The sequence below is a fragment of the Schistocerca piceifrons genome, chromosome 7, assembly GCF_021461385.2.
Source record: "Schistocerca piceifrons isolate TAMUIC-IGC-003096 chromosome 7, iqSchPice1.1, whole genome shotgun sequence".
In the NCBI taxonomy this organism is placed as follows: domain Eukaryota; kingdom Metazoa; phylum Arthropoda; class Insecta; order Orthoptera; family Acrididae; genus Schistocerca; species Schistocerca piceifrons.
The window spans coordinates 317,922,959-317,948,305 of NC_060144.1; the positions used below are offsets into that span (position 1 = coordinate 317,922,959).

The window sequence follows — 25,347 nt, forward strand, 5'->3', positions numbered from 1 at the left end:
CTGTAATTGTAGTGAAGTGAGATTTGCCTGGTTGAAATCTTACAGATGCCTAAAGGGCTTTTGAGCTGTATTTTTATGAACACTAAACTTATTATTTTAAAGAGGTAGTGTTCTAAAAAAAAGGTTTGTTGTAGGTTTTGTCCCTTTTGGTTCGCCGTCCTGAAATCTGACAGTTATTATTCACTTATTAGTATTTTTAAGTGTATCTTATGAAATAAACGATTACCAGCTGTTGTGAAGCAACAAATGGCCTTCTGTAAACTCAGCAGGCAGATGACAAAGTGTAGCGCGTAGCGGGACAGCGGCGTTACCGTTCCCATGCGGCCGGTGTGAGTTTCGACGTCGATCACTGCAACAGCTGTTTTGTGTGGTTTCTTGAAGTAATGCGAACTGAGAAGCAGAGCGGGAGAAGGAGTGTTGTCTTTCTGCCGTACGCATTTTCATTCCAAACGTTTAGTAGGCGTACTGGGTCTTACAAAGCACTGATGATCACTTAAGAGCTGAAGGAGATCATGTTAGTTACTTGACGTCAGTATCTTCGTGAGGTATCAGGCTTGATCATGCAACAATGCCAGGTAAGCGTTCGCAAGTTTATAGCGCCAAATGACCCATTTACAGTGTTAATGTACAGGGTGACAGTTATTGAACTATATGAAATAAAATCGTTATAATTCCTGAACGGTGTGCGTTAGGACGTCCAAACTGTACGGTAGACAGCGGGGCATGATGGGAATTAGACTGCGCATGTATGGTTTGGTTTAGCGATTAAGCTCACTTTCGTTTGCATGGGTTCGTCAATAAGCAAAATTGGTGCATTTGGGGGCTGAGAATTCTCAATTCGCGATCGACAAGTCTCTTCACCCTCAACAGGTGATTGTGTGGTGTGTAATGTCCAGTCACGGAATGATCGGTGCTGTATTCCTTGACGGCACGGTGACTACCGAACGGTACGTGAAGGTTTTGGAAGATGATTTCATCCCCATTTCCAAAGTTACCTGATTTCGACAGGTTGTGGTTCATGCACGATGGAGCTGGACCCCATCGAAGCAGGAGAGTATTTCATGTTCCAGAGGATCACTTTGGGGATCGCATTCTGGCTGTGAGGTACCCAGAGGCCACTGGCATGGTCCCCAATTGGCCGCCACATTTTTTGGATATGAACACATGCGACTCCTTTTTGTGGGGCTATATTAAAGAAAAGGTGTACAGCAATATCCCCAAAACCATTGCTGAGCTGGAGGTCATGGGTAGCATCGATAGCATCGATGTTCCGACATTTCAACGGGTGAGGCAGAATTTCGCTATTAGTCTGCGCCACATCGCCAATGATGGCAGGCATATCGAACATGTCATAACCTCAATCCGAATATATGTAGTGATGTTTACATGTTGAATAAAGTGTGTGGACGCCGTAGTTTGTAACTAATTTACGTTTTTTCACATAGTTCAATAATTTTCAGCCAGTATACTCACAGTAGGAAGCTCTGGAACAAGCACAGTAAACCTACGCCAGCAAGTGCATGCATATTCAGTTGATCGCGACTGCACAGCCTTAGTCTTGTCTCTTGATATTCAGTCAATCATGAATAGAATGCTTGTGACAAGTTCCCTTTTATTTAGTGTGACAGACGCACGAAAGTGCGTCCCAAACGATGGGACAGTCATTCTTTGAAGTTATGCAGGCAGTGCGCATTTGCCAATCCACCCTGTCATACGTGCACAAACAACAGTGCCTTGAAGCTATTACTTGCCACCAAGAACACAGCCGTGAATACCTTATGATCGGGATCAGGGGCCAAGAAGTGAATAGTTTGAAGCGGTTGGTAGGTGAACTTCTCACTCGACATCAAAATTTAGTTCGCAATTAAAGAAAGAGATGGTCGCAAGGTTACGTAGGACATGAACCACAGAACTTCCCACTAAGATTAAACAAGAGAAACAGTGTCTCGCCTGTGCCCCTGGAGTTTGTCGATGAGCAAAACAGAATTTTAATTAAGTAAGTATGGTATTTGCCGTTTTCGGTGGATGTCTGCATTATGAAGCAGCACAGGGCACATGACATCTTGGGTCTTGGTCAACAACAAGGATCGTTAACATACAGAAGATAGTTTTGCGTGTGATAGAGGTCTTATTCTTCCCCCTGACCTTATCCAGTGTACTTACTGAATCGGCATAATGTTAATCTGGTTTCGGCAATGTTAATGGTATAGGGTTGTCGGATGCCTTTCCTGCTACCCTTCCTCCCGCCCCCCACCACTTCCCCCCCCCCCCCCCCCTCCTGCATCTCTGGAACAGACGGAAATTGTGTACTCCGTCTGTCTCCGTCACGTGTTATGGCATATGAAAGTATGAGAATGTTTCCGAAATGTGTGAGAATCGTGTAAGTGAGGTGGGACATGGTTACCAATCCAGTACTGGCTGTAAAGCGCCTGGTCACAGTTTAGGGTAAATGTAATTTGAAGACAACACGGAAAGAAATGGTCAAGTCAAAATTTCACGAAAATGAGTTAGTCGTATCATTATGACGTTCATCAGATGTACTTTCAGTTGGGTGAACTTCAATGATTGTGATGGGTATAGTCACAGAGTTGTAGCCAGGTTAAAATATGGTGTACACGGGGAAAACGGGTCAAGTCCGTCCAATACGCGGACAGAAAGGGTGTCTAACAGGTGCTGATTTCTGAGCTGTATTGATTTTTTTTGTAAGTCTCATTGTTGACATTGTTAAAGGCAATGTCATTGTTGATCTTTCTTATGTGTTACCGTAGCTAGCTCGGAGCAGACTTGACATTAGCTTCTTTGCTTTGTGCTATGGTGGAACTGAAATTCGTGCTGTGATTTGTGCTAACACAGAGCAGCCTCGACAATCGTTCCAAGCTTTATGGTTTCGTAGATAGAATTGCATTTCGTGTCAAATCCAACTGAGGTCAGTATTTCAGCTGATGATGGAATATCCAGAGTCAAGCTGCAGTTTTTAAGTCTAGAAAAAGACAGAGCAATGGTAGAAAATCTGAAATATCTAAAAAGCTAGGAACAATGTCACATGAAATCGGAGAGATCTGTAAGTGCAAGAAGAATTGTAGTGATTTGCTAACTGATGCAGAGAAGTCTACATTAATATCTAATTTCAGTTTGCTGAAGGACTGGAATGAGCAAAGTTGTCACCTGCCAGGACTGATTTCTGTTGACAATGTATAAAGCCGAAGGCCTAGCAGAGATGAGGCAGTAGCTACTTTGCGTGGCTATACATTTCATTATAAGGTTAGAATAATGAGATACAGTATTGTGACAGAATTGTCTATTTGTCAAAAGGCCTTTATATCACTGCATGTTATTTCAAAGAAAATATCAGAAATCCCTTAAAAAAAATTAAGGCATGGAGCCAGTTAATAAACGAGGGAAACACAGAAACCAAGTTCATAAACTTTCAACACAGAGCAAAACATATGCTGTGACATCAAGTCATTTAAAGGACGGTCCTGTCGATAAAGTATAAATAAAATACAGAAACCGTATTTGCCTGAAGAACTCACAATCAAAATATTTCAAGAGACAAATTCTACTTGTTCGGTATCATATGAAAGTTATTGTAAAATATTTAATACAAAATTTAATATCTCATTTGGTTTCCCTCGAAGGGATACATGCAGAACTTGTGATAAGTTTTCTGTAGTTTTCACAGGTGTAGAGGCACAACTCACACATGCAACAGATGGAAAGGAAAGAGCAGACGTTCAAAGCAATATTAAAGGAGAGAAGACTGAATATGAACTGCACCGCCGTAAAGCTGATGCATTCTATCAGTATAAAAGACAATCTCGACAGAAAGCAGAAAGTTTACAAACACAGAATCGATGTGTATGGATTTCCAATGAAATCTTCCATGTCCAAACATCAGCACCAACATTGTTATTATAAGCGACGGCTTTCTTTATATCTGATTAACATATGTCGACTCTCAGACAGTAATGCAGTGTTGTATGTCTATCCCGAAACTTTAGGGAAGAAAGGTTCAAATGAAGTAGTTTCTTTCCTGCATCATTTTGTTATTTCGTTTCTGGATCGTGAGGTTAAAAATTAGGAAATTTTCTGTGACTCGTGTGGTGGTCAAAACAAAAACTATACTTATTTCAGTTTCATCCATTATCTTGTTGATCATGCAAAGCGATTTGGATCAATTCATGCGACATTCCTAGTAAGAGAATATTCGTGCCTGGAAAGTGACAAAGACATGGGCCTCATCAGACGTAAAACAAAAGCTGAGCTCCCAAAGGACTGGATAGACATAATTAAAGACGCGTGTGCGAAACCCACTCCTTTTCACGTTGTTGAAGTTGATGGCTCAATGATACGTGACTGGACTGATTTCTTGCAACCAAGATACCGACCAAAATAACCATTCACAACGCGTATTATTAAGGAGATGAAGATAGAACGTCAACATCCAAGGCTTATCACACATCGTGACACGGATCTTGTGTCACATCAGTTGTTACTGCTCCTGCTGGACGAATGGAAGAGGAACCAGAATAAATGAAAATAGATCGTATCAGTGTCTGAAACAGCGGGTACTTTACTATAACAAACCTATTGAGATACTGTGCTAATAAGAAGTCGCATGTCCAATGTTTCAGGAATTCTACCTATAACCAAGGAAAAGTATCGTGATCTACAAGAACTGAAGGTGTTCTGTGACACAGGGGCCCAAGAGTACTATACAAATACGGGTCAGGCGTGCGCAACTGTTTGCCATTTACGTTGCACACGTTCGTAGTTCCCTGCACAGCCGAATTACTGTTTCCTTTTCCCACCCACGGCTGTTCATCTCCCGCATCGGCGGCCCAGGTCAGGGCTTACGACTGCAGTTCGCGTCCAGTGTCTTCTGTCTGGAGTCATTGCCTTTACCACTTATATTCGTGGTCCATTCGTGTACATCTCCATGGCGTACACCTTGGCCGCGGCTTCGCCTGGACCTTTCACATGGCCCAAAGAACTCAGTACGTCCTGTGGATATCCGCTGTCACGTCCTCTAGATTCTTGGCATGTACCGAGGCCATGAAGTGGTTTACACCGACGGCTCGATGGCTGATGGTCATGTCGGCTTCGCGTATGTCTATGGAGGACATATTGAACAGCGTTCCTTGTCCGACGGCTGCAGTGCTTTCACTGCAGTGCTGGTGGCAATATCTTGCGGTCTTGAGCACATCCGTTCGTGCCCTGGGGAGTCGTTTGTTCTGTGTACTGACTCATTGAACAGCCTGCAAACTGTCGACCAGTGCTACCCTCGTCAACCGTTGGTAGCGGCTATCCAGGAGTCCATCTATGCTCTGGAACAGTCCGGTCTTTCAGTGGTGTTTGTGTGGACCCCCGGACACGTCGGAATCCCAGACAACGAACTTGCTGACAGGCTGGTCTAACAGGCTACACGGAAATCGCTTATGGAGATCGGCATTACAATAACTGATCTGCGTTCTTTTTTACGCCGCCCTTTGGGAGACGGAATGGCATAGTCTCAGTACGAACAACAAACTGCGTGTCATTAAGGAGACAACGAATGTGTGGCAGTCCTCCAACGGGCGTCTCGCAGGAACTCTGTGGTTCTCTGCCGGCTCCGCATTGGTCACGCTTGGGCGACCCACAGCTACCTCCTGCGCCGTGAAGACCCACCTGAGTGTCGATGCGGTGCCCCGCTGACAGTGGCCCATATTCTAGTGCACTGTCCCACTTTGACTGCCTTGCGACGAAATCTTCGGTTACCGGACTCGTTGCCGCTAATTTTATCTGACAACGCTTCATCGGTTGATTTAGTTCTGCGTTTTATTCTTCAGGGTGGGTTTTATAATTTGATCTAGTTTTCGCGCATGTGCTTTGCCCTTCTGTGTCCTCCACCCTAGCGCTTTTAGGGTGGAGGTTTTAACGTGTTGCAGAGTAGTTGGCTTCTCCTTTTTATTCTCGTGATCGGCCAGACACTGTATCTGCTTTCTTGTTTTACTCCCTTCTAACTGTTTTTCGCGTCTCTGTTGTTTTCTTGTCCTGTTTTGTCTATTGTAGTGTTTGTTATCTTTCCTTCGTTCTTGTGGTTTTTCCTTTCTTTTCGTTTTTGTGCTGTACGTCTGGTTTGGCATTGTTTTATTCGGAACAAGGGACCAACGACCAAGCAGTTTGGTCCCTTCCCTCCTCTTTTAAACCAACCAACCATAGCAGTCCGTACATAACTAAAGCTCATAACTTGTTCAGTTGACACACCATCTGCTTCTATATTTATATCGTACAGGTGCTTTCGATATTGCCATACTCTTAATTTTTTTGAAGCAATTTCCATGTTACATTGCTCTGCTGTTTTATTAACTCGATGAAGTAATCTGTTAATTATCCTCATTATTTGCTATCAGTACAGCATGGTCAGCCAGATTTTTCTCCCTTTTTAATGCGTTATGGTCCCTACATTTTTTTTCATCCCCCAGTGGTGATTAATTTGTGGTTAACAAAGACTGTTGACACATCACAATCACATGCAGCCTCACCAAAAGTCTCCGACGTTCCACATGTAAAGATATGGCTATGTGTTGTACAGCCTTTAAATGACACCGTCGTTGTGAGCCTTCAAGCGTCTTGGGAGCTGTAAGAGCTTGTGACTGTTCTAATACATCTCTGTAGCTTTAAGGCCCCCTGACGTTCTGCATCCAAGTTCCGCAGGACATTGCTCTGAGGGTTATTAGTGGAGTAACTTCCGCAGCTTGAGCTCTTTTGGAACTATGCACTTAATCAGATTTTTGTTAGCGATGCTTATAATTAAAATAAAAATATGTGACAGGAAGAAGCCAATAGAACCAGAGGGCAAGAAGTTTGTGGTTATGTCATACAATGGCGCGTTTTCCGACAGAATTGCGCACGCCTTTAGAAAAACGAAATTAAAAATTGGGTTTCAAACGAATGGTACAATTGGTTGTAAGCTACAGCACAAATCTGGCAACGACAGCAATAAATATATGGGATCTGGTATTTATAAGACTAGCTGCCAGGATTGTGATAGATTTTACATCGGTCAGACAGGAAGAAATTCCAGACTAGTTTTAGAGAAAATACGTATAGTCAAAATAAGGGCGCTCTCGGTACGCATTTGGACAGAGAAAGACATTCGGTAGGACATATAGACAGTAATATGGAAGTGATGCATAGGGCGTCAAAGGGTCAGTTAATGAACTTACTCAAGGAAATGGAGATTTATGCGCACAGAAAATAACAACCGGAATTACTGCTGAATAAACAGAACGTGTATAACCTGAATGCTTACTTTGATATATTCAGAGACCTACTAGTTTGAATAGCGTGGAGAACCCCAGCGGATTGGCATGTGCCGGCCACCGGCAACGAGAAAACTGGGCCGTCCTCCGCTAGCTCAGCCACAGGAAAACAAGCAAGTCATGCAGAGAAAAAAAATGGTCCAAATGGCTCTGAGCGCTATGGGACTTAACATCTTAGGTCATCAGTCCCCTAGAACTTAGAACCACTTAGACCTAACTAACCTGAGGATATCACACACATCCATGCCCGAGGCAGGATTCGAACCTGCGACCGTAGCGGTCGCGCGGTTCCAGACTGAAGCGCCTAGAACCGCTCGGCCACACTGGCCGGCCCATGCAGAGAAGCCACGACATATTCGCCATTAATACCGCACTCTAATATAATATCGATTAAAGATTTTCTATTTTTAATGAAGGGGCACTACTTTATTAGTTGTATTATGATTACGTTCACTTTGAAATGATCTCTTAGGATAGAAGATTTCGTGATTATTTTACTTTATACTTTTTACTCTGGCATTCATAAAAGGTTGTATGTTAACTAACCAGGCTAAGGGCTGCATTGTAAAGTATTTGTGCTTTTTATGTATTTCAAGTATGAATCCAATTTCACATATAGCATATCATCAAGTGCTTTTAATGTCAGACGCTCATTTAGCCAAAGAAAAAAAATAAAGATAAAAAAAATTAACTAAAGACAGTGCATATTGCATTTTAGCCTTTTTACGCTTTTTATACTGGCATTCATAAAAGGTTGGATGTTACCTAACCAGGCTAAGGGCTGTATAGTATAGTATTTGTGCTTTTTATGGATTTCAAGTATGAGTCCAATTTCACATTAGTATATCAGCGTATGCTTTTGATGTCAGACGCTCATTTAGCCAAAGAAAAATTTTAACTAAAGACAGTGCATATGCATTTTAATCTTAATATTGGCGACACTGGTTTACTATGTACTCTGGCTAAAGTGCCCTCTGCTGGCAGTGGGTTATTATAGAAATACCTGACGCAATCTCAGTATTATCAGCAACTATCATGTATTCACGTGTTAAACTTGACGATGATTTTTTATCAGAATATTTTAACGGTATGTATGGCTGCTATACATGGCTATAAATATTTTATATTTTTATATTTCATGCATCATTAATACTGTATAGATTTAGTCTTAACTTATTGAACCTGGTCGCTTACACAATTTTTATATTTGCAACAGATCTGAAGTTGGCGGTAATCCGAAACCGGTAATAAATTGTAAAGAAATCTATGTGATCAAGACGGACTTGTGAAAATAAAAGTGCCAAAAATAAAATGATTGCAGACTCATTTACAGACTTCATATCTTCAATTGATAAACTTAGACTAATAATTTTAAATATTCTTCTCGGGCTGAGCGTCCGATTTTATTGTTCTGTTTCCACCAAAACCCTCTGGCTATGGCAAGTGCCGTAGGAACTTGGCTTCATAAACCACGAGCACAATAACATTGGATTTCCACGGTCGCGCAATAATCTATAAACCCTACGAGTAGCCGACCATCGCGCCAGCGTCGCCTGCATACCACTCACGTACACCTTATTTAAAAATATTAATAATACCGAAAAAGATACAACTGTCTAAAGTAATCCATGGTCTTCATCAGTGTTCAAGCTGTCTCAAGCCAAATTTCATGGATACTAGTTCAGCAATTTAGTAGTGAAAACGTGACAGAGCTACTTTCGCATTTATTATATTAACATGGGAGTTTGGATTGGCATGGATTAAACACGTTGAGGATTTCATAAGCATTGTACTGTTACCCAGGCCTGCACTCGCTTATCAGTAAAATGAAAAATTTGCGTATTACTTCCCCGGTTGGGATGTTCGGGAGAGTGGTGCAAGTATTTTTATTTGACGCCACTTCGGTGACTTGCGCGTAGATGTTGATTCAATGATGGCGAAGCACACATTCAGACGCGCGCAGGAAGAAAATCGGATTGGGCGGAAACTAAACCCCGAAAACCCCGAAACTGATGATAGTGAAACATCGCTAATCGTAATACCACGAGCTACTCGGAGAAAACTGAATGCAACTAAGGAGTTACAGGAAGTGCATGACGCTCACCGGCTAAAATATGGCGGGTTTGTGCCTGATATTAGTGCGGAAGTAAGGATTAAACACGTAGAGGATTGTATAAACACTGAATTCATGATGTTGAATCGTGTAATTTGATGTGTGAATCCTTCGTGTGTTTTAATTCTCGTTTTATTGTTTGTATGTACATCTTCTATGATATTTGCTAAACCCATTGGTACTCTCCTGTCAATTAAGGTTTGAATTGTATCCTTTTTCTAATCATATCAATCTTTTTACGAGTCAACGAAACACAGGTAGGCTGGGTTGTTAAAGCCCGTGGAATTCTCTACAGAGCAAAGCGAAATTAACATCTCTTGTGCTCCCATTTTTCCTGAACTCTTGCTGCTCTTCTGTTGTTTCTATATAACTCTGCATTCTGTCTCTAAATACTGCTTTAACAGTTTTAAGGTGGTATCAAGCAGGCTAATTCCCCGGTAAGTTTCTAATACTTGCTTATCTTCCTTTTTATACACTGGAACTGTAATACACTCCTGGAAATTGAAATAAGAACACCATGAATTCATTGTCCCAGGAAGGGGAAACTTTATTGACACATTCCTGGGGTCAGATACATCACATGATCACACTGACAGAACCACAGGCACATAGACACAGGCAACAGAGCATGCACAATGTCGGCACTAGTACAGTGTATATCCACCTTTCGCAGCAATGCAGGCTGCTATTCTCCCATGGAGACGATCGTAGAGATGCTGGATGTAGTCCTGTGGAACGGCTTGCCATGCCATTTCCACCTGGCGCCTCAGTTGGACCAGCGTTCGTGCTGGACGTGCAGACCGCGTGAGACGACGCTTCATCCAGTCCCAAACATGCTCAATGGGGGACAGATCCGGAGATCTTGCTGGCCAGGGTAGTTGACTTACACTTTCTAGAGCACGTTGGGTGGCACGGGATACATGCGGACGTGCAATGTCCTGTTGGAACAGCAAGTTCCCTTGCCGGTCTAGGAATGGTAGAACGATGGGTTCGATGACGGTTTGGATGTACCGTGCACTATTCAGTGTCCCCTCGACGATCACCAGTGGTGTGCGGCCAGTGTAGGAGATCGCTCCCCACACCATGATACCGGGTTTTGGCCCTGTGTGCCTCGGTCGTATGCAGTCCTGATTGTGGCGCTCACCTGCACGGCGCCAAACACGCATACGACCATCATTGGCACCAAGGCAGAAGCGACTCTCATCGCTGAAGACGACACGTCTCCATTCGTCCCTCCATTCACGCCTGTCGCGACACCACTGGAGGCGGGCTGCACGATGTTGGGGCGTGAGCGGAAGACGGCCTAACGGTGTGCGGGACCGTAGCCCAGCTTCATGGAGACGGTTGCGAATGGTCCTCGCCGATACCCTAGGAGCAACAGTGTCCCTAATTTGCTGGGAAGTGGCGGTGCGGTCCCCTACGGCACTGCGTAGGATCCTACGGTCTGGGCGTGCATCTGTGCGTCGCTGCGGTCCGGTCCCAGGTCGACGGGCACGTGCACCTTCCGCCGACCACTGGCGACAACATCGATGTACTGTGGAGACCTCACGCCCCACGTGTTGAGCAATTCGGCGGTACGTCCACCCGGCCTCCCGCATGCCCACTATATGCCCTCGCTCAAAGTCCGTCAACTGCACATACGGTTCACGTCCACGCTGTCGCGGCATGCTACCAGTGTTAAAGACTGCGATGGAGCTCCGTATGCCACGGCAAACTGGCTGACACTGACGGCGGCGGTGCACAAATGCTGCGCAGCTAGCGCCATTCGACGGCCAACACCGCGGTTCCTGGTGTGTCCGCTGTGCCGTGCGTGTGATCATTGCTTGTACAGCCCTCTCGCAGTGTCCGGAGCAAGTATGGTGGGTCTGACACACCGGTGTCAATGTGTTCTTTTTTCCATTTCCAGGAGTGTATTTGCTTTTCATTTTCTTGGTATTCTACCTTCGTTAATAATATTGTTAAGCAAGGTATGAAGCTGTTGATAGAATACCTCTCCCCGTATCTTATTAATTCATTATATATGCCATCTGGCTCTGAGACTGTTTTTAAGTGTTTTTACTGTAGTGCGTATAAGTCCCAATAACAAATTTATTTTGTTATTTGCTGTGCTTTGATGACTAATATCAATTTCCACCTTTACGTTCTTATACTGTAATTTAAAATAATTTTCCCACTGAATTTTGCTTACTTTGTGTATCTGAATGTGTTCATCAAAATTCATCTTTTGTTATCCATAAAGGTCTCGTTCCATACCTTTTACACACCGCTCCCAATAATCCTGTTTTATTTGTCGAATATCCGAGTTCACCCTATTATGAATGAACTTATTCTCAGTAAAATCTTCATGTTATGGTGTATCTGTTTCTTGTTTCTGTGGTTGGATTGCTTTCATGGTGCCCCAACGACGTACACATAAAGAGGGGATTGTCACACACTTGTGAATGGCCTTATCTGTGTCCAGTATGATTTCTTTCTTTCAGTATTGCCATGCTGTAGTTGTTTCGGATAAATGGGGAGAAAGCGAAGCGTTCGACTTGACACGCGTGAGGAAATGCCTTAAATCCGCACTTATGCTAGACGGTGTACTAGGCGAATCTTGGATGCGGCGTTGATCCGGGTTTGTCCCATAGGACCCCCCCCCCCCCCCCCCCCCTCCATCTGTTACGCATATCAAGCAGTGATTCTGCCTGAGTTTTCTACCGAAACAGCATTGTCTATGGTGAAGGCAATTTGCACTACCCATAATGTTTAAGAGATCGTAGCAGGATGTACCACGAGTCAAACCATGTTCTTACTTCCCCATTTCAGTTACATGCTGTTTTGGTCAAACTTAAATATGTATTCTGGACTGGATATAAGGGGACAATCTCGTCTCTGTTTCAGAGAGGCATCTATCTCTTCCCTCTATCAAGCATGAGCTTACAATCTAGTATATCAGTGTCTCATACTTACCACCCTTGAGGGGTTTGACGGGCACTGAAACATTGTTTCGCATGGGCTTGACGTCGCTCCAGTTCACTGCAGCCTGCGAGAGACAAAAGGTCGTGGGTTAGCGTTGGCAGTTCATATTAAAAAATCCTTCGATAACAGTAAACAGTATCACATGACGCAGGATGAACATTGGTAAGTGATAAACATGTGAGGCTAGTTTAATATCTAGGGCGCACCATAATCAGCTGCCCGAACTGGCGCAATTAAAACATGACGGTACAGGAAAAATGTCTGTCTCAGTAGTGGTTCGCAACGTTCCAGAAAGGTTTCTATGAACCACGTCTTTACCGGCTGTGATAGAGTACTGTTTTCTTGCAAGTGTTTGAACACAGCCGTTTCATCTCACTGAAAGTTCGAGGATGGGGTGCAGTGGCAAGAGACTAGACTAGCATTAGCGAGGGCACTGTTTCAAATCCATGTTTAGGTTTCACATGGTTTACCAAAATCGCTGAGACGAGACAGGTGCGAGCCGTTTCCCCTATGGCAGAAATGCAGGTTTTCAAGGTGTTTAGCTACCATTTCTGAACAGACTATACGGATAGAATCCTGAGACTTGGAAAGGAGATTTCCAGTAATTATTGCTTTAATCTAGTACAGAGCTCCGTTGACATTTGTTTAAAAAAACTGGGTTGAAATGTTAAGAAAATGAGTCTTCTTCTTGATCCTGAATCAAAATAAATACACTTATAGAGCCAAATGTGCACATGTTTATTTGTCGTCTTCGTCTTAAAACAACCGTAGAAAATTTCATGTTTCTGTAACACACAGTTCCGGAAATAAAGGTACCTATCGTTCAAAAAATTTAGTTTTGAGAAAAACTGATTTAAAGTTTTATTGTGTATTGTTTACACATATTTATAACAGTTTTTACAATTAATATTTTCCTGCACCATATTCAGCATCATCTGATCGTAGGTGTCTTCTTATATTCTTGGCTCTTCTTTGTTTTATCACCTCTTTTGTGCAATTTGGTGCAGCAATGTTTGCTTTACGAATTCTTGAAAAATATATATTTTGTAACGCCTGTCTTGTGTTTATACCTGCATTGACTCCTAGTCAATATCATACGTTATCATTACAACATAAAACAGCGTCTACAACAACAAATTTAAAAGTTTCATAGAGCAAAAACAGCGTTTTCGGCGGATGATTCGAAATTACAAGGTCAAACTTTCATGGTTTTGAGTTTTACCTTCTAAGCACGTCTTGAGTAGATCACTATTAGCAAGTCCTTAATTACAGGCTTCATTGTGCTCTTATCTACTAGCGTATGCTTATAATTTTCGCCAGAACACAGTGCCCGTTCCTTTTTGTACAAAATTTCAGGGCCGCTTGGGCAGAGGACATGTTGTGGATCTTCATCACTTGATACCTTATGGGGAAAAAAATGCCCACACAACTCTTCTCACTCTTTTTAAATCATTAGTCCCTTCTTATGGCGAACCCATACTAAGTTTGCTGCTTGTTTATTTCAGAATTTGTGAGACATCCTTTTCCTCAAAATTGTTTCCAAATAAACAAAAGAAACCCATGTTCATCTGGTATTGAGAAACGGCGTTCAGATGTCACCTAGTTTACAGGGTGGGAAATCATTGAAATATAAACAAAGATTGGCGCTTGATATGTGACGTATTTGAAAAATGTCAATATCTCGGAAAATAATCATCAGTTTTGCATGATAGAAGGTTCATTTTAGAAACAAAGCTGCAAACCTTTTGAAATGACAAAAAAGCAATTTCGTTTCTTTTTTTTGTGTTGATTTAGCACGCGTCTCCCCTTTGCCGGGACGGTTCCTTTGAAAAGGACGCTGCTGGTTTTCTTCTCCACCCGCAGCAAGCACTCCGTCTCCAATGATCTCGTCGTCGATGGTTATTAAACTCTAACCTTCCTTCCATTTTTTACAGACAGCTTCTGGTTAGTTTTCTACGTACGTAATGTTAAAGTAATGTGTATAGCACACAATGCATGCCTTTGTCACAGTGTAGTTGATATTTCACCCATGTTTTCAGTAATATATTTTCGTTCCGCATACTGTAGATGGCACACTCTGCAAAGATGTTTCTGTACTGAGCAATCGGTCATTGACGACATGGATTACGAACATAATGGGTACATCGGGAGCCACCGAGATATACGGGCCATGCTACGTCGCACTAGTCGGCTTGTCCACAACACTTCGCGAAAGCTCGGCTCCTTGCAGGGCCCACGGGAAATCAGTATTTAATTGAGAAGGCACTCACTAAAGGTCTTGACATTGTCGTGTGCTATCGAGTACTTGCGTTCATTTAAATATGCAATCAAGAGTTATTAAACTCGTCTTAAATAGTCACTCGCTCCCCGCCGGCGACGGCTGCTGGCGCTCGTAAGACGTGCAGTATCATGTGCTGTGACGTATGTGCAACGGCCTGTCTTCCTCGTGGGCCTCGGGTGAAACACTGTGGCGAGCTGTAACGTTAGCCAATAAGAGGAGAACATGCCTCATGGTTTCGCCGGGAACTGTCAAGCCCATTCCGTCTGGAGCTTCCTGCAGGTGTTTCGAGCTGCAGAGCTACCGCTGTGGTTGAGTAACGCGTAAAGAAGAACTGAATTCAAGTTTTGTCTATCATACCCAAGTCTTGCCGAGGTTATAGTTTGCGTGGCAAGGCTCGGCGTAATAATATTTGCAACATTTCCAGATATTTTACGCGTATTTATCCAATTTCAAATTGAACGTTTGTCGTTCGATGAGATGGTCAGTTTCCGTGTCATGGTACAGATTCGGGTTCACATTAGTTCGTTCGAATACTAGGGCCGATGAATTCATTACACCCCCACCTAGTAAACTTTTGAAAGTGTACGAAATTCTTATTGTTTCAATCTGTCGTTCGCTGTGAGCTACTGTATCAGGTTTCAGATATGCACGTCTGTATGTTTCACTGTAGCCATGACATGAATTAGACATCTCGCCATATTATGTGAAATGGCGGAAAATATTAATGTAATTTAATGTGTGAGATACTGTGAAAATTCACTGTGAGGTTAAATTAATGACGGTACGATGTATCGGGCAAAATAATGGTAAAAATTAACATAATTTTTGCTGTAACACACTATGACAATAAAGTGTGTGACTAAATTAGTGAAGTTTCGAAATATTATCCAAAATTATGGTAAATAGTAACGAGAGGATCAGCATGCGGGTATCTGTAAACAACAAATTAATGTTGTAATTACGTTAATACCACACCATCATCCGTACAGAAAAAAATCACATCCACTATATCCTTGGTCGTGGGGCATCTGTCACACACACACACACAGTAGTGTGTGTTTACATCCGTGCTTCGATGGTATGTCTGAAAGTGCTGCCAACTTGAATCTTTACCCTTTGTTATCGAAACGAATCATCGACTAAACTATATTTGAATCTTCCTGGCAGATTAAAACTGTGTGCCCGACCGAGACTCGAACTCGAGACCTTCACCTTTCCTTTCGCGGACAAGTGCTCTACCACCTAAGCTACCGAAGCACGACTCACGCCCGGTACTCACAGCTTTACTTCCGCCAGTATCCGTCTCCTACCTTCCAAACTTTACAGCAGCTCTCCTGCGAACCTTGCATAACTAGCACTCCTGAAAGAAAGGATACTGCGGAGATATGGCTTAGCCACAGCCTGGGGGATGTTTCCAGAATGAGATTTTCACTCTGCAGCGGAGTGTGCGCTGATATGAAACTTCCTGGAAGATTAAAACTGTGTGCCCGACCGAGACTCGAACTCGGGACCTTTGCCTTTTGCAGGCAAGTGCTCTACCATCTGAGCTACAGAAGCACGACTCACGCCCGGTACTCACAGCTTCGGTAGCTATTTTATGTTGTATTACTGGCTGTCTTTCGTTATAAGTAAATAATATTTCAAAATCAGTATGAGCACAATATCTGCCCAAAGGTTTTTTGCTTGCGTTAAGGACATGGAAAATTCTAGGGACAGTAAATCTGAGAATGCGAAGAACAGCTACAGATCTCTTGAAGCCTGACTGTCTTGAAGGCAAATATTTAGGTGCCTAAAAGTCAATGTGTCAAGCAGACATAGACAACTACCTATGAAACTTTTTAGAGTCCGCGCGGTTTCAATAAACGTTTATTTATGGTGGTATTTGGGGATACGTAATTAAGATTAATATAGACTTTATTCTGGTGAGTTGCTGCTTATTGGCGTCAGCTCCATATTCTCTACTGTGGTTTGTGTCTCTTGATCGGCGGTTGTGTCCTGCTCCTTGCTACATATCTACTATGTGTTGGCGAGAGAGATAATTCTCACTAGTTCTCTCTTTGGAGCAGCGTAGATGGGAAGCAGCGATGTATGTGTGACTTCACATCAGAACTCTATCTTTAAAATAAAAAAATGCGCTTCCTGTTCTAGACCTTTGTGTGATGAAATTTTATGTACTTTTATCACCAATCAGTCGAGAAGTTCGTGTGGTAATAAGAACACCTCTTCCAAAAGAGCGGTTTATTTGTGTTGCCTTAATATGCAGACGATTTTTTTATTTTAGTAGAGGTAGAGCACAGGGAAAGTGGAGATGATCTAGTTCACACATTCCATTATTACAAATTACCGTCTGATACGCAGAACAGTGTGTACTTCAAACTGGAAGTGATGTCGCCCATCTGGACTGATATCATCTATAATTATCACATGCATACCGCAGTTTGGTAACTGATTCGGATTCAGAGGTGTTTTGGTCAAGGAGGTGCAGCAAATAACCATTTACCAGTCATAAGCGAAATAATTCTCGAGAGGGGACGTGTGATTGATTTCGTGATTCTCATCGTATGGTGGAAGAAAAACCCATTGGGAGAACAAAGTTCAACGAATTTAAAGATGGAAAGCAGACTGAGTTGCAAGATTAGATTGATGTTGGCATCTGTATTTCTAACCTAAGGAACCACCATGTATGCATAATAAGGTTATCGTGTGATCATGACGGCATTTCTGGTCATTACTACCAAAACAATAGAACACATAATGACACTACGGACAAAAGTCTCGTGGTGTGATTGGTTGATTCGTGATGTCGATTTGTGTCGTTAGGTGCTGTTCTAAGGCTACAAGAGACGCTGCTATATCTGAAAGTGTCATAATTCCACAAAGCCATGCGAATGTCGATATTGTCATAAAATGTCGATGATTACTCATTATGGTCAATCTAATCTATAATTATTTATACCTTCTACTTTTGGGGAAATGATTCGACGCGTTTTTCAATGTGCGTTACGTAAAAATGTCACGTTACGTGAACTGTTAATCAGCCTGAGACATATACCAGGTTGCATAAATAGATATGGTATACACACTGACGGGGAAAATCCCAACACCAAGTAGCGAGATAAACGAAAGTTGGCAGGCGTATTTCTACATCTGAAAGATGACGTCTGTTCAAAATTCGCACCAGTCACACAAAAGTGGCGCTAGTAACGCCACTCTGAGCGTGCAGATCAGGTTTGCTTTACATACGCGCTTTAACAGTCGCGTTAGTTACCTTTGAACTGGACGTAGAGTTGTCAGTCAAGAATGCCTTTAAAACAATGGCGCCGTTATCGACGCCTCACTGAGTTCGAACCAGGTCGTGTAACAGGGCTAAGAGAAGCTGGATGTTCCTTCTGCGATATTGCAGAAAGACTTGTCAGGAATGTAGCGACTGTATGACTGCCGGCGGCAGTGATCATGAGAATGTAGGTAGCAAAAAGACCGGGCTTAGGGCGGCCCCGTGGTACTATCGGGAAGGAAGACCATCGTGTTAGGTATATGGCTCTGGAACTCTGGAACATCGTACTGCTTTTGCACCAGCAATATGAGCAGCAGTTGGCACCACAGCGAAACGATGAAATGCTATAAATCAATTACTTCAAGGACTGCTCCGTGTCAGACATTCAGTGGCGTGCGTTTCACTGGCCCCGAACCACCACCATTGTGACTTGAGTGGTGTCAAGCGATAGCTCATTGGAGGGCAAGGTGGAGCTCTGTTGTGTTTTCTGATAAACACTGGTTCTGCCTCTGTGCCAGTGGTGGCTGTATGGTTACGAGGAGTCCAGTTGAGGGAGAGCAACCAACCTGTCTGAGTGCAAGACACGTTGGACCTTCACATGGAGTTATAGTCTGGAGTGCGATTCGTATGACAGGAGCACACTCGTAGTTATTCCACGCAACCTGACAGCAAACTTGTACGTCAGTCTGGTGGTGATTTGACGTGTTGTGCTGCCATTCGTGAACAGCGTCCCATGGGGGTGTTTTCCAACAGGATAAGGCTCGCCCACATACCGCTGTTGTACTCCAACGTGCTCCACAGTGTGTTATGTTACCTTGGCCTGTTCGATCACCAAATCTGTCTTCAATCGTGAATATATGGAATGTCAGTGGGCGACAAGTATTAACGGTCCCTGTATTGATCGACCAAGTACAACACTCGGAATTTCATCACACAGATAGACATCCAGCACCTGTACGACACAATGCAAGCACGTCTGAACGCTTCTATTCAACAGTCTGACAGTTACACCGGTTATTAATGCACTCACACTTACATTAACCTGTGAACTTGCAATGTTAATCACTTAAACATGTTACCCAGAGAAAAGTGTTCCCAAAATTTCATTACTCTACATTATTTCTTGGTGTTGGGATTTTTTTCCGTCAGTGTAATTATCTTAAACGTATGTTCCCGAAACAAATTACCCATCAGATTGCTAGCTATAAGAGGAAATCATCACATGCAAGAATTATAGACAGTTTCCAGACGAATTGACGTATTTATCACCTTAGAGGAGAGAAAAAAAACCGGCCGCGGCGGCCGAGCGGTTCTAGACGCTACAGTCTGGAACCGCGCGACCGCTAAGGTCGCAGGTTCGAATCCTGCCTCGGGCATGGATATGTGTGATGTCCTTAGCTTAGTTAGGTTTAAGTAGTTCTAAGTTCTAGGGGACTGATGACCTCAGCAGTTAAGTCCCAAAGTGCTCAGAGCCATGTGAACCATCTGAACAAAAAAAAAAAAAAAAAAAAAATGATTTAGTAATATCCTATCTACTGACTTATGTCGGCAGATCAGGTCCTGAACTTGATTTGTACATCTTCAATGACAATGTCGTAGATGTTGCGGTGTCGGAGCTCTAAAGGTTAATGAGAACCAGTGGAGAGGAGGGTTAGGGTTAAAATCTTATCGTCCAGTATTTTACACCTGGTGATTTTATTGCATAGAGTACGAGTAGGAACGCTTTTGTTGCTAAGTAATGCATTTCGTTTTACGCGGGATATTGACGTATTTTTTTTACTAAGACTGTATGGGTAAATCCAGCAGCTCACAGATGCGCTCGACGACGTACGTGAACCATGTATTAAAAGAAATTTTTAAGGTAACCTTCATACAGCGTTCGTTGACTGACTAGGAGAGCACACAAGATCTCTGAGTGCGTGGCTCCTCTATCGGGCGGCCATCTTAAGAGATGGTATGACTTATCCAGCGAGGACTGGTTCGCGCCGGTGAATGGAATTCTGGACCATTAATATTACACACAGATTGGTGATCCACTTTCATCAGTTTGCGTAGGACATTTCTCACCACTTACTGACAGCCATGCGTAAGTTGCTCGAACAGTCCACGGGTGTCCATACCGGACCGGCAGTACACCCATGGACAGTTCGAGCAAGAAATACGCCGCGAGAAACTGAAGAATCACAATGCGTAAGTGTTCGAGGCTGAGCTGGGTCTTCTACGTTAGCTAGACGGTTAATGTATACGAGGTATGTGAGAAAGTAATGAGACTGACAACACCGCGTGCCATCTGGAAACACTGTGTTCTACTTGTGCAGACTTGTGTGTTCTTCCATTCCAGGTGCTCAGATCGGGTTTCAGCTCTGCAAAGCCACCACGTGATTTTTGAGAGCGCCATCAGTGAAGTCATGTTTTTGTTGCGTCTTGCGAAAATGAAACAGTGGAATACAGACCAACATCGTGCCTTCAAGTTTTGTGTTTAACTTAGGGAATCCGCGAGTGTGACTTTTCAAAAGTTGAAGCAGGCCTTTGAGGAACATTCCTTATCAAGAGCACATGCTTTTCACTGGCACAAATCATTTTTGGAAGGGTGAGAACACGTCGTAAACGAAACTCCCACAGGCAGACCTTCAACTTCTAAAGCTGTCGGAAACGTCGAACGTGTTGCGTCATTGTGCTCGAATGGTGCCCAAAGAAGCTCACAACTGAGCAGGAGGAGAATAGAAGAAACGTGTGCTTTGATCTTCTTGATAAGATTGCCAATGATGACGAATGGCTCAGTCGTCTGATCACTGTTGATGAATCCTTGATTGTTGAGTACGATCCTGAGACAGTGCGGCAAAATGAGTGGCACATTGAGACAGTTCCTCGGCCGAAAAAATGTCGAATGAGAAATTCAAAGATCAAAACAGTGCTGATTTGCTTTTTTTTACGGTAGGGGTATCGTGCACAAAGAATTTGTACCTGCAGTAAAAATTACCATTTATGTGTTTTACAAAGATGTCCTTGAAAGTTCAGGAGAAGGGTTAATAGATTGAGTCCGGACACTGCAGGTAAGTGGATGTTCCATCACGACAACGCCCCATGTCGGAAAGCCACTTCCATGACGGAAGCTTTGACTTCGAAAGACAGTTCTGTTGTTATACAGCCTCTCTATTCACCTGATCTGAATCTTTGTGACATTTTCCCGAAATCGAAAAATATTGTAGAAGGACGTCATTTTGGAACAGGGGAGAACATTCAAAAGAATGTGAGCGAAATGTTTAAAGGCCCTACCAGTTGAAGCCTTTCAGCGCTGCAACCGAGACTGGGAACGACGACTCCGCCGGTGTACAGATGCCGAAGGGCTTTGAAAGGGACAATATTGTTGTTCAGAAGAAATAGAAACTTCGGTGCTTAAGAAATTAGTTCATTTGCTCACACATCTCGTATGGAGGATATACTGGGACGCTTGACTTCTCAGATAGTTGTCGACGTGGCGGGGAGTGCTGCGAATCAGTGAAAAATGTGTCTGGCCCAGCACTCGGCAAGTGGCATTTCTTTTATTTAATACCGTACGTGCCAAACAACCAGGCATTTACGTGCTTCATGTGAAAGAGGTCATGGCAAAATAATGTAAGTAACGAAAGGTGTTCGTACAGTGAATACTAATAGTGCAATAATAATGAAGACATCGTACTCAGCAAGTGGGCATTTATTGTTAGGTAATGCATTACGCAGTTTATTAAACATTCAGACGTCTCGTATGTGGTTGAGGTCATGCTCTGAAGTGCACACAGAAAACTTTGTGATATCATTGTACTAGGTCTACAACATTGCTTCATCCGCTTTTGTTAATTCCGAAGCTTTATTGTGAAAATCTTTCAAATAATTTAAGATTCAAAGTATTGACCATGAGTGGCCACTACTTTCTCACCTCTTTCGTGCAGCACACGAATCCCGCGGCGGTGGAAGTGCGTGTCTTTTGAGGAGATCCATGAATCGATCTAATTTTGCACTTGTTCACTTGACCGGCAGTGCTGGTCAGCCAGGCCGTGTGCCATTGATCGAAAAAGGCGGTAGTTAGGGAGAGCAATGTCTGTAGAATACGGTGTGTAGGGTAAGACTTCCTATTTCAACGTTTCCAAGTATGTTTTGACGTGTTTTGCGACGTGGGATAGAGTATTGTCATGCATCTTTTGTGACTAATTGTTTTCCAGTGCTGGCTCAAGTGTATCACCGGTTTTCGATAACGATTTCCTGTCATTTTTTACGACGGTTTCAGTAGCACCCAAAAGCTTCTCCCTTCCACCGCTATGCCCGTCATCGACGGAAAGGTCACCGTTCATGAGGTGCAGAAGCCCATTCACTGCACGTTCTCTCACTAAAAGGTGCAGCGCATAAATCAGAGCCAGCATTTATGAGCTTCGGCCGCAGATTTTTTCACCTTAAAGCAGAAAATCAAGACTTCCCGCAAATGACGAGAATTGAACTCGTAAACTGACCTATTCAGTCGAGAATAACTTTATGACGCAATCACAAATCGACTAGTATTCTGATGGCGTTAAATTTACAAATGTCTAAGCTTATTGTATGACTTACGTGCAACCACCTGCACCAACACTTTCCCGCCACTGCCATCTACTGCAGAATGACAGAAGCGATGTTGTAGAGCTAATAATACCAGTTTTTTAACACACACTATGATGTCACACATAAATAATAATAAAGGAGTTCAAAATAGTTCAAATGGCTCTAAGCACTATGGGACTTAACATCTGAGGTCATCAGTCCCCTACACTTAGAACTACTTAAACCTAACTAACCTAAGGACACCACACACATCCATGCACGAGGCAGGATTCGAATCTGCGACCGTAGCAGCAGCGCGGTTCCCGACTGAAGCGCCAGGAACCGCTTGGCCACAGCGCCCGGCAAATAAAGGAGTGATGTAACAAGAGTTTATTTGTTTAAATACCGTTTTGTGGTGGGTGAATTGTAATTACGTGTCTTTTTATCTTTCTGGGAGCGATGGCTGATCCTAGTGTTGTTGATAGGCCATAGCATAAAAAATGGGATCAGTTAGGGCAGGTGGGGGAACTTCTTTGTTATTGCGAAAGGAAGTGCTTGGCGCTGAAACTGTTAGCAACGCTTATCTGCAAAGTTGCCCACAGATTTCCACCGGTAACCGTGTGACGTTGGAGGGTTACGACTGGTTTGTGGAGGAGGGATGTCCCCTCCCTGAATATTCGATTTCGTAGCAGTGTGTTCTGTGCCAGCCATTAGGTCGGTCGCGTCAGATGCGGTTGCACATTCATATTGTTTAAACAATGCAAATTTCTCTACCATTCCTGGGGAGTGGTCTGGCGCAGTGATGACTCCTCACGTGCAGCTCTGTCGCTCGCGACCGATCAAGGAGTTTCATTCCCTGCAGGCATCCCAAGTGGTGCATTCAACCCGCATTATTCAGCGAAAGCAGGGTCGATTTCCCGGTAATATAGGTTTGTATTTGTAGCAGTGCGCTAATTGTTATACACACCGAATTGACGCATGTCTTTGGTTGACAGTCTTGGAAATCGGTAAACCTCAGAATTTTGTTGTTACATTACACACTAATGTCATACATTTCGTTAATATGTACTGAAATATGCCGTGACGTTGTCATTTCTGCCAATATGAGAAGGAGATCGTTTTAAAACTCGGTAGTAACGTAGCGATTACTTAGCAAGAGCTCATATATCGAGTTGTGAAATTTCTACTAGGTATCCACGTCGATAGCTCAGTAGTCAGCGCTACCGAATGCTATGCAAAAGAGGCCCGGGTTCGATTCGCGGCTGGGTCGAGATTTTCTCCGTTCAGGGAATGGATGTTGTGTTGGTTTCATCACCTCATCCCCACCGACGCGCAAGTCGCCGAAGTGGCGTCAACTGAAAAAACTTGCACCAGACCACCGGTCTACCCGACGTGAGGCCCCAGCCGCAAGACATCTCATTTCATTTTTTCTGCTAGGTATTCCCACCAGGCTAACCTGACTAAAGTGATGGACGCATACAATTTACCTAGAGGCATGAGTGGACTAACATAAGCTAAAACATCTAATAATTAGCAAGAATCAAATTTAGGAAAAATGCCATGCATTGTAATGAAAATATTTGAGCCTTGCACCTTACTGAAAAAAATTCCCCTCCATAATATGTCGCGATGTCATTAATTTAGCCACACACTGAATTGTCAGTCCCAAACCCTATATTACGTTAATATTTACCGACATTTTGCATAATATGCCGTGAGTCTTTAACTTACGTCGTAGTCTTAAAGCGTAATATTCATCACCCCTTACCAGTTACGGAATATCACTAGAAGTGATGTGCAGCCCGGTGTTTACCTGCGATCTTACCCACTCTTGATAATTACTCATGACTATATGTAATCCGAGTTGCAAAGATGGACATATAGCTTACAGTGTAACTCACTTCATTCCGACCTTTTGACAAAAAATCGAGATCAAGGGAGCAAACAGTGAAAGCAATAAATCACGTGTGTGGTTTGGTCTCTCAAGTTGCATTCGTTAAAAACTAATACGAAGCTCTCAGGCAGAGAAATTAGCAGGCACGAACATCTTGCTCTCGCTTTTCTAGCCGAGGTCAATAACGCACGCTTTTGTGTTGGCCCTGACCTCGGAAGCAGCCGTTTCGAAGCCGCTCAGTGCAAAAACGTAAACAGTATTTGGTCGGCAAGTGGAGAAGAGAAAGGAAGGATAAAACTGAACATACCGTCTGCGATGTCGTTACACATGGAGCAGACGCCGATGAGGAAGGAAAAGGGAGTTCTCTCCATAGGAAACAGACTACAGAAAAAATAAAGCTTGGTGGTTTGCGCGAGAATTTGAACCCTGGTCTTTCCGAATGCGAGTCCAGTGCCTCAAACCATGTATCATTTCCCTTAGCAAGGCGAGGAGAGGTGGTGGTGTACAGTTTCTGATCACCGGACTTTGCGCCAAGAACCTGAATCAAATTTCAGTTCTCTCCCTAGCGTCTCATGGAGTGAGTGCTTGTGACACTGTTCATGGTTATCTGCCCGTTGGAATGTTCCGTTAACTTTGGCGAGCCATGTTGCTATTTGAGAGTGATGTTATGGTATGTTATGTTAACCAGGGACCTAGAAACGACGGTGAGGCTACGTCCCCATCGCAGCCGCAGTGGTCCGCAACCCCACGACGACTACCGCAGTCCACTTCACCCCTCCGCCGCCCCACATCGAACCCAAACCCAGGGTTACTGTGCGGTTCGGCCCCCGTTGGACCCTCCAGTGAACGTCTCACACCAGACGAGTGTAATCCCTATGTTTGCGTGGTAGAGTAATGGTGGTGTACGCGTGCGTGGAGAACTTGTTTGCGCAGGAATCGCCGACGTAGTGTAACTGAGGCGGAATAAGG

The 25,347-nt window shown here is 43.4% G+C and overlaps 1 protein-coding gene across 1 annotated transcript in view; it reads right to left on the reverse strand.

Annotated features, from left to right (window-relative positions):
* LOC124805648 (brachyurin-like) overlaps positions 1–25,347 on the reverse strand; it is a 72,439-nt gene that overhangs the window by 42,009 nt on the left and 5,083 nt on the right. The window contains exon 2 of the mRNA XM_047266214.1: positions 12,370–12,442. Within this exon, the coding sequence (XP_047122170.1) occupies positions 12,370–12,442 (73 nt within the window). The remainder of the gene's footprint in view (positions 1–12,369; positions 12,443–25,347) is intronic.